Genomic DNA, 17,449 nt, shown 5'->3' on the forward strand with positions numbered 1-17,449 from the left:
TCGTACGTCATTATCTTTAGAATGAAGCTAGCTTTCGAATGATACCTTATGTATGTATTACGATGTATAAATTCGGGTAATTTTCCCAAAATTTTAGTGATAAACGTGATTTATTAAAATTTGGATTCTCTTCTTGGGGCCTCTGGGTCAGGTACCTGTACAAAAGATACGTACAAAAATCTACATGTTTTACAGAATTGTCAAGTTTCATTGTCATGGATTACTACATGTGAAGATACAGATACCAAGGACAAAAATTTTTGTAGTAATTATGACTTAAGAGGGAGAGAGATGGAGGGAGAGGGTATGTTTACATATGTATATGGTAGTTTGTAACCTTATGTGTAAGAAAAGTTACACACTTACAATGTAATTAAGTACCCGTAATTAATTACCAGTCACATAACAACACTTGTGTTGCATGCGGTGATACAGTGATTTTAAAAAGGTTAAAGGCGATTGGAGCATAGTGCTTGACCACATCATCTAGTAATTTCCGAAGTCTAGACAATGTGAAGTCCTACCTCCACACAAGCCTTGGGCCTCCAATGACTTGTCCCGAATGGCGGAGGGTAGCTCTTTAGTGTTAGTTGATGATTTTATCAACTATTCAACAAAAGGAAATGACTGTATTTCAAACTGGTATTTTCATAATTATTGACGGTGTCAAAAAATTTGTTACGAATTATCTGTACTATTGATGCATAATTCCAGAACGATTCATTTCAAAAGAATGAGTCCCTCAGTGGAGTGAAATGATTGAATCTCTGAAGGGAACCAGCGGCGGAATCAAAAGACGGATGTCTTTACCACATGAATTTTCTTGTGTCCAGTTGGCATTTATGAACTTAACTCAATTTTGACGAAGATGTTGTTTACACTATTATAGTTTTCATTGCCACTTTCGTGAAAGTTCTACCTTGTAATAAATTCAAAAGGCGTCCACGTTACGCTTCTTTCCCCTTTTATAAATAGATAAAAAATCATGTTAAACGTAGAATTTTTGCTGACAACTGTTACCAGCATTGCCAAGACTCAGGTAGGAAACATGGTTCGAGCTTGTAATATTTTCCTGTTTTTTGTAATCTATGTAACCTTTTATTAATTCATTAGTTAATTCTTGATAATCCAATTTACTGACCTGTAACATGTTCTTATGACGACCAAAACTTTTCCGATGGTCTAAATTTGTTTTGAAACGTCGCCTATTTTATTTCTAAACAGTGTTTATGTTGATTAAGTAAGTACTTCAAGGCCCCACACATTGAAGATATTCAGTTTTTTTATAGATCTTAAGATGGTCTACTAGTCATGTAAATGACATGAACCTTACGTTAAGAAAAAAAATTTGTGTATGTGTTGAGAGGATAAGTGATTTTCACCTCTTACTACACTTGCTGTTTCCTTTATTGCTGTTGCATATTGGTATCTATAGTTTAAAGTTATTCCATTCTTTTCACTGAACGTCTTAGCCTCTGACCGACTTTTTGCATAGAATATAAACTTATTGCCACTACTGAAAAACGACAATCGAGTATTTTGTCTGAAATATTTAAGATTATTTGAGAAGTTTTGGTTGCCATAGCAGCATGTCAGAGATCAGTAAATGGGGTAGCTACTAAAATGTTAAAGCAGTGGTGGCCAAACATTTTGATTCAGTGATCTACCTCAGATTGCGAAAATCTTTGGCGCTCTAGCACAGCCCTTCTACGACGTATCTATGTTTAATTTTCACTGACACTGCACCGTTATTTTTATTAATTCGCTTTCACCAGGGAAATCGGAGTCAAGTTTCTTCTTATGGAGGGTTCCTACTGATCAGAGAAGTCAGGGAAAAACACTGGAAATCAGGGAAATTTTATAAAATGTTGAAATTTTGTTTTCTAACATTAATTGTACACCAGTTTCAGCTTAGCGAACCAATATAGCAGAAAAAGACATAAAGCAAAGGGATATTACAAGTTGATGGCATTAAAAACAAAATAAGTAATATTGCACAAGTCGCAGATCTTAATTGAAACAAAATGTGGGTATTTTAGTGTAGCCTTATCACTTTATTAATGAATGTATAAGATGTCTCATATGTAATGTATGTTTCAGTGTCAGATGTTCGTAGGTAATACAGTGAAACCTCTGAATAACGGACACCAATGGAACATGAAGTTTTGTCCGTTACTGAGAGGTGTCCTTTACAGAGAGGTTACGGACATTTAATTTCTCACAACGTAATTGTATGCATTAATATACAGAAAATACATTATGTATGAGCGTAAATACGTAAAATTCAATATGAAAATACTCTTTTAGTACGTATTTGAGTTACTGAGAGGGATGAAGCAGAAATTCATTTCTGTTAAATAATATTATTGCTGGGGGATGTGTTAATATGTTCGTATACTGCCAAAGATAATGCGTGTATGGTAATTTTCTTAAGTACATGTCATCACACTATAAGCATTTTTCATTTATTTCAAATTCTCAGAACCTTCTCAAAAGATACGTTAGGAACCAACTAACCGGCTAAACTCTTTTGTTTAGCGGAAAAATGCATACTTTTTCCTCTACAAGGGTAATAAAACCTTTTAGCAAGTGTGTAATGAGAATCCTCAGTATGGTTGCAGAACAAACATGTGTGTGTGTTTGTGTATCGCAGAATCTAGAATAATTTCTGTCCGTTATGAAGAGGTTATTGAAATATTTGGGAGAAAAAATTTACTGTCCGCGTCCGTATCTGAGAGTGTCTGTAAAAAGGAGGGTTTCTTTCCGTAAGAAAACATGTGTTTTTGCCGGGACAACAAAATCTGTCCGTATTATGGAAGTGTCCGTTAAGGGAGGTTTCACTATAATAATTTGCAGTATTGGATAAGTAACATATCTTTATTGAGGCTGGATATGGATATTTTAAAAGAGCCTCGTCATTATTAAATGAATGTATAAGAAGTATCGGATCTTCATAGTAATTGATTGCCAGACGTTTGTGGCTAGATATTAATGATCACAGTATGGGACGTTGTTCAGATTTTTATGGGAGGTAAATGGAATATACGTATGAGCAATTGATTACTATTTGTCTGTATAGAATAAATGTTCTCATATATAAATATTCAATGTAATTTATTCTTTATTTATATGTCAACGTTATCCGACACCTGTCATGAAAGTCAAGGAAATAGATTTCTCCAGATCAGTAGGAACCCTGTTATGTAAAGCGGGGCAATGCCTTTCCAAATTGTCTTTGTTTGTCACAAGAATACAAACGTTGCACAACAAACCTACGCATTTATCCTTGGATATAACAAAGAAGAAGTCACATTTCCGTTCTTTATGAAAACTGTTTTCGCTCGGCCTTTTATTCTAAATCTTTTACTTCAATTGAAACTCACTGTTGAAGAAAATAAATAAATAAATAAAACGCGGTTGGTGTGTAAGATTTCTTTTCAGATAATGTAAAGTTTTCTTAAGAGTTTTGCGATCTGCTTCATATTCAGCGGCGATCGACTGTCTGGCCAGCCCTGTGTAGAAATATTCTATAATTAATTAATTTTTTTCTTGTCTGTTGCATGATTCGAGTTTAAATATTGTTCTCAGTAATGCATATCCTCTTTTCTGTGCAGGTAGCTATGGTTGAAGTCCAGCTCAACAAAGATACGATTGTTCCAGATGAGATGCTGATTGCGTTTGCAGTGTGTACGACATTGCTAGTGGCAGTGCATATGCTAGCGCTTATGATCAGCACCTGTATTCTTCCCAATATAGACGCAGTGTGCAACCTTCACTCAGTAAACTTAGTGCATGAGTCTCCACATGAAAGACTACATTGGTACATCGAAACCGCGTGGGCATTCTCAACATTACTCGGGCTCTTGCTGTTTCTGTGCGAAATCGCCATTTTGTGTTGGGTGAAATTTTACGATTACTCCAAATATGCAGCGTGGTCTGCTTGTATTGTTCTAATTCCCGTGTTAATTATTTTCATGGTGTTTGCGATTCATTTTTATAGAACATTAGTCACGCACAAGTACGAAGTGACGGTCTCGGGAATAAGAGAGCTTGAACTATTAAAACAACAAATTGAAGAAAATGACATGGAAACACGGACAAATGGAATCCCTATGTACGGCAATGTACAAATTGTGTAAATCATAAATTTCGGTTGCTTTAACTAATTAAAAGAATTATGTTAATTTATTTATTTTTCCACGAACATAGTGTGATACCCTAATCATTACCACGTTGACATCGGTTGTTAAAGAATGTACTATATAGATATTTGTGTGTGAGTGGTACAATGCCAAGAGTTGGGACTATAATTGTCATAATACGGCAACATTTTCCATTTTTATCTTCAATTTTGTTTTCTTGTGATAAAAAAAATGAACTTTATTTGTTGTTGTTTATATCTTCTGCGAAGATAGCCATGACATTATAAAGTAAGCATAATACTTACTTCGTTATAAGAGTACACCAAATATGTAATTTTTATTTTATTTTATTTTCCTATTTCGTTACTCCTGAAAATGCACAAAATTGCCTGTTAGTAGCAATTGTTTGCTACATCATTAATTGTATATATTGTTGCGATACAAAGAATAATTTGTATCGATTCTGATAAAACTAGGAGAAAAGAATGATATTACTTATACTGTACTTGACTTTATTCTAATGGTCGGATGTAATATTTATTTAATGTTTTTTTAAAGAAAGTAGTCTTCCTATAGAATAAGGAAAGAACACAGTATACATGTAGAATTTCTCTGTATTTCCTCTCGTGTACATATTTGTTTGATATACACAAATACAGTTGTTTCTAATAACTTTTTTTTTTTTTTTTTTTTTTGTAATATTCCCAATTCTTATCTTATTTTGATAATTTTGCCTTGATGCGAGTGTGTGATGTAGCGTTGCCAATTTTTTATGTAAAATAAGAGAGACGTCTGTTATAAAATAATACAAACTATCTTTAGATTTAAAACATTAACAGATTGTCTATTTATATATGTACTGTATATGTGAAAAAAAGTTCATGGTTAAGTAGAATATTGTATGTATTGTTGTATTCCTCTCGATCGATAGTGCAAGAACAGTGATCTCAACATTAGAACATATCTCAATATGCAAGAATTAAACAGTTTTCTTTTCTTTTTTTTTTTTTTTCTCGGTAGTGTAGGACCTTTATGTTAGGTACCATCCTGGCATTTGCCTGGTGAGAATGAGAAAATCCTTAGTCAGGATGGCTGGCCTTAAAAGGCTGTTGCAGGGTGTCCACATTCTGGAAAATCAGGAGGTCAGTGAAATGGTACATTGGAACTTTGGTCATGGGAAGTCAGGGAAATGACAGAGTGGAACTTTGGTCATGGGAAGTCAAGGAAATGACAGAGTGGAACTTGGTCATGGGAAGTCAGGGAAATGACAGAGTGAAACTTTGGTCATGGAAAGTCAGGGAAATGACAGAGTGGAACTTTGGTCATGGGAAGTCAGGGAAATGACAGAGTGAAACTTTGATCATGGTAAGTCAGGGATTTTTTTTCGCCAAATTGTGTGGACACCGTGTGTTACACTTTTTCGACCGAGTATCTCCACCGTGATCGAATTAAATCAAATCAAGAGATGAGAGCAAGTGTAAAAATTATATCAAATAATGTGGTAGCTCCCGTATAATATGGAAGAGTTGGCAACTCTAATGTAATGCTCAGGAGATGGTTCACAAGATTGGATCAAAGGTTACTTATATGCGAATAAGAGCCCCGCAGTATGAAATGCTCGTAAGCATTGATGATTATATAGTACATAAAAAAAGAATTCTGTACAATGACACTGTTTTAACATCGATTCCTTTAAAGTCAATAATGATTCCATGACTACAAGAGCAGAGCATCTTGTGTTATAAAAACTTGGAAAAAAAAAAAAAAAAACTTCGATATTATTTAAGGACTAGACTTTGGCTAACTGGAGGCTCCGCCCCCAATCCTCTACGTTTGCTCGGCCGGCGGCCTCGCATTTCTTATGTATCAGCCTTTGAATCAACAGTGAATTTGCTCTTAGTACAGAATCAACCAGCAATTATTACAGTATACACACCCATTCTAGTACAACATAAAAAAATAACAATCCTAAAGAAAAAATTAGTGATGGTAATCGTTATTGGTAATAGAAGGGCAATTTCTACATAAAAAATAAGGGGTATTTTCTGAATTTGGACAGCTGGGAGCTTTGTCCCTATACCCCGCACGTTTCCTTGGCCTACGGCCTCGCACCTCTTAAACGCACAATTCTATCGAATTTCAACTTTCTTTTCCTATTTCAACTATCTAAAAAAAAAAAAAGTATCCCAATTAAACGCCCATTTAAATAACATGGAATTTCTGCATCCCCTTTTAGACCCTTTAAAAACTAATATTAACTTTTGGCAATTTTCCTGTCGGTTAGTCCCGGAAGGATACAATCATGCCAAGTTTCATCATTCTAATCCTGCCGGAAGTGCCTAAACATTTTGGGGTATAAAAAATGTCCCATATAAATAACGGGAAATATTTTTCAGTTCCCGATAAAACCACTCTAAAGTTGGAAATTTTTACTTTTTGTGATTTACTTAGGTAACGCTAACGAAAACGTATAAGCACACCGAATTTCAAGTTTTTATTCCAAATCCAACTATCTAAAATATGAGATTATAGGTCCAGAAAAAGGCCAATTTAAATAACATGGGAAATTTCTTCATTACCCCTTTAGACTCCCTAAAAATTAAAAATGTCCACTTCTGGAAATTTTGCTGTTAGTCCCGAAAAGCTACAATCATGCCAAATATCCTTATTGTAGTCCTACAGGAAGTTTGAGGGTGTAGAAGATGTTTCATGTAAATAACATAGGGAATATTTTTCAGTTCCCCATAAAACGACTCTAAAGTTGGAAATTTGTATTTTTAGTGATTTTGTTAAATAATTCTATGGAAAATGTGTAAGCACACTGAATTTAAGGGTTTTGTTTCAATTCCAAGTGCCTAAAACGTGAGAATATATGTCTGAAAAAAAAGTCCATTTAAATAACAGAATTTCTTGAGACCCTCTAAAAATTAAAAATATTTACTTTTGGCAATTTTTCTGTGGGTTAGTCCCGGAAAGCTATAATCATGCCAAATTTCAACTTTCCACGTCAACCAGAAGTACCCCTTTATTTTATGTCCGTTCATGTAGTTTTATATATAGTTAGGATAGGATATAAGCCCAGAAACAAAATGTTGTCAAACATTTAAGTTTTCAACACAACCATTTCATGAACCACATGAAGTTTCACTGTAAAACTTCCAGTCTCTCTTCCCGGAGAGACTGTGCTAACCACGTTGAGGCCATTCGGTATTATAGCTTTTACTCTGTAGGGGTAATCCGAATACTGTTGAATTTTCTTGGATTAAAATAAAATTATACAACAGGTAGGCCTACGATTATAATTAACATGGAAGCGTCACGAGTCCAAAAGGAGACATAGCTAAGTCACTTAGTTTCTATGTCTGAAAATCTATTTGAAAGTTTGACATAATATCTTATGAATGCTGACAACTTTTAAACTCTGCGTTATGGTTCCTGGTAGCTATGCGTGAAATTAATTCCTCTTTAACGTCCCACGGATATACTCTTTTGTCTCTAGAAGATGGATATTAAATCCAACTGGATGCTTTATGGAATATTTGGTGAAATAAGAGTGTGGAAGGAAACAAGAGAACCTCGAGAAAAGCCACAAGACAGAACATTGTTCAGTGGCGTAAAGAGGGAGATGACCAGGCTCGAGGCTCTCCGCCTTTGTTCAGTGATACTGAGAACGGATTCTGCTTACGTTCAATATGCTCCATTTCTGATTCCCGATATTACATCGGTTTTCATAATTTATCACAGAAAAAAAAAAATGTACAGTCACGTTCAAAAAACTTACTTCTCAGAAGATCTATCTTTAATATTCAGATATATCCTCCTTTTGACATTTCTATTACGTTACTGTTCATTTGGTATAACCGACAGTGAACTACGGGGAGTGAGGGCGATAATTTATTTACTCAGAATATAATTCTCAACACACACATTTCTTTAATTCTTGTTACAATGGTGTATCTAGTCTGCTTTGCACATATTAAGGTAAACGCGCCTGAATTCGACAGGCACCCGAATTCGACATACCTGTGCTTTAATGTTGTGAAATAAGCGTAAGATGTCATCCCTGCAATCGTGCATAGAAATGGCAACATTATGGGAGTGTCTTTTCTCATGTCAAAAGCGCGGTTACAGTAGATGGGTCATATGTATGGAGAAAAGAAGTACATTGTTGTGTGTGTGATACACTCTTCGAGAAAAAACACATAATCTTAAGAAAATCATAAGACGGCAGGTTATTTTCGTAAGACTTTTATTAGAGTTAGGTTTGCTTCAAGCAAATAGTGGTACTTTAATGTTGTAAAGGAGTTTCAATCAGTGCGTTTTGTTTTCTTCTGTGAGGACGAAGGTTGTGATGTAACTGAATGGGGGGTTGTCGAAAACAGGAACCTTTATTTGTAACGTGAACCGGATTTCGACAAGGTTGTCGAATTCATACTCAGTAGTGCAAATATAATTTTAACTGAATATCTAAACGTACAAGTATGTTCAAAGTCTTTCATAAAGCTATTTGTTGCATAATTCTCCGATAGTTGTAACCTCAGTTCGATATGGAATGTCGAAATCAGGTTCCTGCATGTCGAATTGAGGATAATCGAAGTAACTACTCAGTTCAGAAAATTTAAGTTGTGTTCTTTTGCCCGTCTGATAATTTCTGCACAATAATAAAACAATATTTGAAGCTGAGAAAAGATTACTACTACTAATAATGCCGACTTAATGTTTTACATGGATATAATTGAAGGTGTCGAATTGAGATACCGCAACTGTCGAAACCAGGTGAAGTGTGTCGAATTCGGGTTCCATTGGCGAGTTCCAGTTTCATAAAAAATTTTAACATTAGCATTTGAGCTTTGAAGTGACTTTTAGTATTAGTAGAGACTGTACATTTCAAGGAAAAAAATGGGCCAACACCGACCAATATTATGGCCACAATAGGCAATTGATTTTGAAAAAGGTCCTTAACCTGTCGAAATCCGGCGCGTTTACCTTATTTCCAACGCACAGGCACAAATAAAGATGGATATTACACATTCGGAAGTAGCTGGCTTGGAAGATGGAATTCGGATGCGGAGTTGGAAGCCCTAGGGATGCGCACGAGACGAGTCGAGACAGGATTTTCCTGACAAAATTTGAGTCGAGACACGTCTCTTTCAATAGGAAAATATACATTTTTCGAGTCGAGACCACTTTTACAGCACATTTTTGAGACGAGACAGCCACAAATCTTGCCCCGTCCTCAGGTTCCTCATTGGAACCAATCGGTCATTCGTCAACAGGAGACTATAGTGTGAGGAGTTCAAAACGTAGTTACTATTTTAATTTACTCATGGAACTATGATAGACATACCTAGGTAGAATATTAGCATTATTTTTTTTAAATAATGAAGGCCAATAGTTGTAAGCGTCAATTAGTACACAAAGAGGATTGTCATACTTTCAGAAGAGAGCCTTATCTGCCTGTGGTGTTAAGTTTACGAACAGTGTAGAACACTGGCTCTCAACCTGGGGGATGTGAACATTGAGCAAGCGGGACGCAAACTACTGACAAAAATAAATTGAAATTCCTAATTACAAATGTTATAACAAAGGTCGTTAAACACCGTAATAGCACAAAATAAGCAATGGCTTCATCAAGGACGAAGCTGTTAAAATAATAATAATAGTGCACTACAATGAGAAGCAGAAGTCTTGATTATTATTGAAATTTAAGAATTGAATATTGCATCTGAAATAGCAGAAAGGATGAGAAAAAAAAAAAAAAAAAACGGATAGCCAATGGGCGACAGGGAGAGAGGCGAGAAGTATGTATAGGTAACAAAGGAAGCGCCAGATAAAACAAAGTTGGGAACCACTCATCTAGAGTATTGTGAGCGTGGAAAAAATCTGCGATGGGTCTCTACTAGAATACAAGATGCCTATGTATCAACCACAAGCTTTCCCTGCCATCTACAGGTATTATTTCCTAAATTAAACTAGCTAAACACTGTTCTGTGGTTCGATTCCAACCCATTTCAACTAATAATTCAATTTCATCGGAAGTGGCGCTCACCATTGTTTCTCTGAGTCACTCTTATATACGAGGGTCGTTTCGAAAGTAATGCATCCTATTTTCTTTCATGGAAACTAATGGAGATACATAAATAACAACAGCACGGCTAAACAGAGCAATATTTCAGCTACAGACTGTCATTTTTCCACATAGTTCCCACCATTCGTTATGCACTTTTGCCAACGATAAACCAGAGCCTGCATGCTGCGCTTGTGAAAATAGGAACTAGCTGAGGCTAACCACTTCCTTACAGCTTTGATGTTCCAGCCTTTTTTTCCAAGGCATTACAGCCGATATTCAGCTTTGTACACAATTCTCTGGTCATTATTCGGCGATCAGCACGGATGAGTTGATGAAGACGCTCTTCATTGCGAGGGATGACAGCTATGCAGGGTCGACCGGGCCATGGCTTGTCATGAACACCCTTTCCACCACCTTGAAAATGCCGTACCCATCGCCTCACATAGCTCAAGTCTATTGTATCGTCTCCATAAATCTTTACCGTCCCTCGATGGATTTCAATCGGCACAATTCCTTCAGCAGTGCGGAATTCAATCACACATCGTTGTTTTTTATACACACGTCCATATCACGCTCCATTTTGAAAGACTCTTATGCTGGAGCCATGTACCGCAGAACAACGGAACCAGCTGCAAATAAAAAAGGAAGGTTCAAGCATTATCACTACACCATCATCATCTGGCACGGACTTACAAAGGCAACAGACAAATAAATAGGAGGCATTCATTTCGGAACGACCCTCGTATAATCGTTTTTTTTTTTTATAAGGTTTTGAATTTATTCATTTGGAGCTTTTTATTAAGTCCTGAATCCGGAATGCAGTTGAAAAACGGAGAATTGTAATTATTACGCACTAAACTTGCATTATTATGATAAAAATAAAATAACAATCTCACACAAATTTCCATTTCGTAATAATTCATATTGTACAGCTAGATATGCACGGATCCAGTTCGTTTTAATTATTATTATTTTATACATAAACTGAATACAGTCAAAAGCGGTTATAACAACATCGCTTTTAACGACATATTCGGTATAATGGCCAAATCTAACGATTCCTTCTAAACCCTATATAAAAACTATATTTTAAAAGTCTCTTATCACGAAATATCGTATAAAACGACTTATTTTTATCACATTATTGAAAAAATGTATCGGCTATAACATTCAATGTTGATTTTTGCTTGTTACGTGTTTGGAGATTGCTGACAACAGTGTAAGGTTTATTTTCAAATTCTTGTTTTACTTATGCTGCACAACACATACAGTAAGTTTAAAACATGCTCAACATTTTATCTCATTTATTAGCCAAGACCCGTGTACGACATTATTGAACAATTTACACTGTTCTTATTTTTTCCTCACTTATTATAAGTTTTTATATTTTATTGCTGTACGTACTGTATAAACATTAGAAGAAGAAAAATCCTCTTCAGTCCACATTCCACAAATGTATTGTATTCTATGTACAATATTTCAGTTACGTTTATTTTTTATTTATTTATTTGTTGAACTTTTAACTTTATTTAACTTTTAACTTTAGAGTCGTTATAACTGGTTTCGACTGTAGTATTGTTTTTCTTTTGCGATGTTAATGTAAAAAAAAAAAAAAAAAAAAAAAAAAGCAAGACGTGGTAGCAAAAGAAATATTTATAGGCCAATGCTATGAAATAACTAGATGTTTCATTTTTGAACCTCTTACCAGAGATTGAAACAACACAGAAAAGATATAAAGGGAGACAGTTCTGCATCTTTAGTTTCCGAAAAATAGATAACAGGGTCTTGCATCTCGAGAGTACACGAAGATTATTTATTTCTTCAGTAATATGGTATATGGTTTGTATTAGATTGTTTCTATTAGTAAGAATCTAAAAATCTCTTAAGAAGAAACATGTTTGCGAGAAGATATCATTGAACTTCAACCATAGGATCTATATAAACAATTCCATCGTCAAGGGGGGGGGGAATGAAATATTTTAGTTTCACGCCCAACGATTATGCCCTTTAGACTAAAGGAAACGATGATTGAGACAAGTGAATGATGATGAAAGAATTGGTGGAATGAGAATGTGGAAGGAAATGGGAGTACTCCGAGAAAACTCACGGACACGATGTTGTCCACCACAAACTTGGGCGGGAATCGAACCAGGGACCCCACGCAGGGCCGTGCCGTGTGGGGGAGGGCGACGGCTCCGGGCGCCAAAGTAAGGGGGCGAAAAAATCGGGAGAAAAAACGAAAAAAGATAGGAAAAATTACTTGGAATATATGTATGGAGGCGTCGTCGCATACTCTCGCCCCGGGCGCTGATTTTCCACGGCACGGCCCTGACCTCACGCACCAGAACTAAGCTCTCTACCACTGAGTCACCGTGCTCTTTTACACTATTAAAAGCCACGAATCTTTTTTTTTTTTTTTTTTTCAAAAAATCGTTTTTTGAAATATCAGGATTTCATTATTATGCTCTACGATAGCCTCTTCACTTGTTTGAAAGTGGCGTCCTCGAAGTTTCTTCTTGAGTTTTGGGAAGAAGACAAAATTAAACGGAGCTAAATCTGGAGGATAAGCCGTGTGTGTTAGAATACGATCTCTACTTTCCTGTAGAAACTCGAAGGTTTTTGCTGTTGTGTGTGGCCGTGCATTGTCGCGATAGAGAAGATAGTGAGATACTGGAGACTTTCCGTGCTCAGATGTCCAAGCTTTGAAGACACTCCGAAGGCAATAAGTAAGTACCATGCTGCTGTTACTGTACATTGATCATCTAACTGTATAGTTGCTACATGGCTGGTTTTAGAGAGAAAAAAAAATGCCATCGTAATTTTATCCACGTTATTTGCTCGTTTAACTTTCGAAGATGGGAGTTTCATATTGAAAACACCGTACTGTCGACTACTGTTTTGTATCGGGGTGATAGTTGTAAATCCATGTTTCTTCACCTGTGGCGATATTATAAACGTCTTTACTTTGTTCATGCGAAAATCTTTTAAACATATAACGGAACCACTCCATGCAATTATCTTTTTTAATCAGTCTTAAGTACTTTTGGGATCAAGCGACTGCAATACTTGGAAAGCGCGAAACAATGTTTATTATGGACTTGGACGCAGTTCATCCAATTTTCAGTGTTGACTGAATTTCCTCGTATGTGATATGGCGAGTTTCTTTTAAAATATTTCTTGCAGTGAGATTTTCATCCGTACTTGTGGTGATAGAGCCCGCAGAGCGATGCTCATCTGTTAGGCTTTGTCGGTCGCGTTTAATTTCCGCAAACTAATAAAAAACAATTGCGCGGGCAAATTAATTAAAAACATCGCATTCTATTGCGTTATCCGCACGAATTATATCTTCGAGGATCACTTAATTGGCATGATTGCTTTCATACAATATTCATATACATGATTTGCGAGTCGTTTCTTTAGATACTTCTAATCTTCGTCAACAGGGGACGGTCACATTTAGTATTGTAGAAACTATCTCGCGTTTCGCGAAAGTCCTTTTTTTTTTTTTTTTTTTTGGTTTTCTTATTTGTGGTTTCTTGCTCTGTAAGAAAATATTTCAACGAAACTGCTGGTAATTACTGAGAGTATTCTTATGATATTTGACCATAATAGGGCAATGCTACTCAGTAACAACACATAAGACCTATTTTATGGTAATGTTGCTTTGAAATAAACACCCTGTATTTTGTAACCAAAGTACAAAAATACTTTAAAAATTACGAAATTATGATCAGGAAGGCATGGTTCAACCATAAAAGCAAACTTAAATATTTTAATGGTAACGCTATCAATGCTTGCCAATTAAAGGGTTAAAAGGGGCCGATTATATTAACCATTACCATACTTCTCTCCTTTCGTCGCTCGGAAGTAAAAATTGGACTGTTTTAAGTGAAAAGGAAAGAAAGAATCGAAATTAAGAATACACGTACCTCTTTTCAGGCGAAATTCAGACGAAATTGGCGTGTGCTGGGCAGAGATGGAGTGGGTCAAGTGGGTCAAGTTTTCTGAGTGGGTCGTGGGTCAACAGCATGTGACCCACCACCCACTGCAACCCACCGACTCAGTATGATCTCCCGACCCTCTCTGCTCACTGCATTGTAGAGAGTATCTTCTGAAGACCGGTAAATTTCTTCGGACCGGTAAGGTCTTCTTTTTACTTTCAAGACCTTCATTTCCCTTTCTTTTCCACTTGTTTCTGTCTACTTACCTGAGATGAGTAAATCTAACCAAGTGAAAAAAGAACTTCGGGCACTTTTGGATATTGATATTTTTAATTGTAATAATAGCAATAGGACTTACACTACAACTTGGCTTTCGAGACCTGTGAGTTTTTAGAGCTAACTACTGGATAGGGATGGTACCGAGACCGAGACTAGTCTCGGTCTCGTCTCGGTCTCGTCTCGAATTATCGAGACGAGACCGAGACCGAGACGGACTTCTATATACCGAGACGAGACCGAGACCGAGACGGACTTTTAAATACCGAGACGAGACCGAGACCGAGACAGACCTCTATAAATCGAGACGAGACCGAGACGAGACTTAGGTCAGTCTCGAAAGTCTCGGTCTCGTCTCGAATATTGATATTGATAAATACTAAAATTGCCTTCACTCAAAATTTGTTTCGCTGCTGTGTTAGATAATATGAGAACGGTTGACTGATGTACAGTGGCGTGTTTAGGGGGTAGTTATCGGGTTCAAACCCCTCCCAAAATAAATTTGTGATAATTATTTGCATTGTACGTACAACGCAAATGTTTCTTACTCGTTCCTCAAGCCTCTCCCGAAACAAAATCCACTGCTGGTGCAAATAGAATTCTCTCTCTCTCTCTCTCTCTCTCTCTATATATATATATATATATATATATATATATATATATATATATATATGGTAGCGGTGCCCCCCAAGTCCGCCCTGCATGGGTTCCCGGGGCCCAACTTTAATTTTAAATGGAAGCAAGGGGTGAGTGGTACCTCGTTCGATAGATCTTGAAAAACTAAAAAGCGTTGTGGCAAAAGATCTTTCATATCGGGCACTGTATTCAAAATGGCCGCCAAGACATGTTGCCTCTATCAGATACAGTAAAACGTGCAGTACCACTAATATGAAAACGGTTGAACATAAATGAACCGAACAAAAACTCAAATAGAAAATGCCATGTGGCACATCGACTGATATTGTCGCGGAGACTCCCAGAGCCACCCTTCATGGGGGCCCAGGGCGCAACTTCAAAATTGTAAATGGAAACAGGGGGTGAATGATACCTCATTCGACGTATCTTTAAAAACAAAAGAGTGCTGTTGCAAAAGATTGTTCATATGGGTCACTATTTTCAAAATGAGCACCAAGACATGGTTCCTGCATCAGGTAAAACATCCAGTATCACTAATATGGAAACACCAGAACAAATATTCGAATAGAAAACCACAGAGGGTATTTATCATTCTATAACTCGGGAATGTTGCAACAGTCGAAAAGATGATTAGAGCGAAAGTGCCATAATGGAAAGAAAGAAATCTAACTCCTAGAAAATTATCGCTCCAACCTCACTCCGTAAGTGAGTGAAGCGCGAAGGATCGGTGAAATTGCAAATGAGAGCCTTAGTTTTTGCAAATTGTATCTACGAAACAAAGTTATTTGAAATGTGTTTTTATAAGAGATAAATGCCTCTGTAATGGGATAAAGTATGTAAAATTCTTGTTAAATGGTATCTTCCATTTTGATTGCAGGCAATGGTTTGATGCAAAAATGAATCCACTGAAATTCGAAAGAAATTTGTCGGACAATGCAATTTTAGAACAATGTTTACAAACGTTGGTTTGTTCAACAGTTGTCTGCATGATATTGGTTCGCTTCTTTTCCTTCTATGTCTTCTTGCATGTGATAGAATATGTGTTTCACTGAGATGTCCACAGTTACATTCCGAATAACTTTCAACGACAATTTCAGTTGTGATCCTTAGTAACGAAACGATGCAGATATGTCCCAAAAATCTTGCACGCAATGCGTTGATTTTTCAGGGGCGAAAGGCGGGTAAAATGTTGTTAAACTTGAATTTCACCTTATTTTTATTCACCTTATTTCACTTTATTTTTATTCATTATAGTACCAGTCATTTGTACACACAAGTGTTTCAGACAAACCATATCTATTGCAAATAAAAAGCGAGGTTCTCATTTGAGATTTTACCATTCATTCCCGCTCCACCTACTTACGGACAGAGATCGGAAAGATCATTTTCTATCAATTCCTCATTTGCATCATGTCAATTATACTTTAATAATCTTTTTTTCCGTTGCATTATATTCGAGCCGTGGAATGATAAATACCCTCTCTGCTTTCCTATACGAGATTTATTCTGTTCATTTATCTCAAACTATTTTCATATTAGGGGTCTAGTGGTACTGGACGTTTTATCTGATACAGGCACCATGTCTTGGCGGCCATTTTGAAAACGGTGACCGATGTGGAAAATCTTTTGCCACAACACTTTTTACTTTTTAAAGATCTATGGAACGAGGTATTACTCACCCCATGTTTCCATTTAAAATTTTAAAGTTTAGCCCTGGTACCCCATGAAAGGCGGCCCCGGAAGGCGCCGCGACAACACCATTCGGTGTGCCACATGGCATTTCCTATTTGTGTTTTTGTTCGGTTCATTATGTTCAACCGTTTTCGAGATATCTCCGTGGAAAGATTAAAATGGACCATCCTGTTTATATATATATAGCCACGGACACAGCATATGATCAAGGGGGGGAGCTAAACCATGGTTTGCCGCTTTATCCAGTGTAAAGAAAGTAGGATTGAAGCCTATTTTATCCAGTGCATACCTGAGTGTTAAGGGGGGCTATAGTCCCTATAGCCCTCCCCTAGGATCTGCGATATATATATATATATATATATATATGCTGAAATTTTGTACTAAATTGGGAAATTCTTCTTGATACTCTGCAATATCACTAGATAAACAAGCAATGTTGCTAAAGCAAAATAAAGTTTTATTTTCTCAAATTGCGCTACGTAAAGTATTACATATTTCTAATTTACTTATTTAACAAAACCACAATAGCCCATACATTATACATGTAGCTTGGAAATCTCTAATAACTCAAATGGCATGGACGGTGTAATACGCATCAACTGTACCTTAGCGTCAAATACTGTGATCATGGTATAATATATTTCGAATGAATGAAGGAACAAATTTATAAGAAATGGAAAATTTAAATGTTT

The 17,449-nt window shown here is 36.3% G+C and overlaps 1 protein-coding gene across 5 annotated transcripts in view; it reads left to right on the plus strand.

The window, feature by feature from the left end:
- LOC145694502 (calcium release-activated calcium channel protein 1-like) overlaps positions 1 to 4,814 on the plus strand; it is a 124,709-nt gene extending 119,895 nt beyond the window's left edge. For all 5 annotated transcript variants that reach the window (XM_081770807.1, XM_081770805.1, XM_081770810.1 and 2 more), the window contains exon 4: positions 3,615 to 4,814. In XM_081770807.1, the coding sequence (XP_081626933.1) occupies positions 3,615 to 4,139 (525 nt within the window). In that variant the 3' untranslated portion in view covers positions 4,140 to 4,814. The remainder of the gene's footprint in view (positions 1 to 3,614) is intronic.
- Positions 4,815 to 17,449: the final 12,635 nt, after the last annotated feature.

This window comes from Thermobia domestica, chromosome 9 (assembly GCF_964235325.1).
Source record: "Thermobia domestica chromosome 9, izTheDome1.hap1.1, whole genome shotgun sequence".
Taxonomy (NCBI): Eukaryota; Metazoa; Arthropoda; class Insecta; order Zygentoma; family Lepismatidae; genus Thermobia; species Thermobia domestica.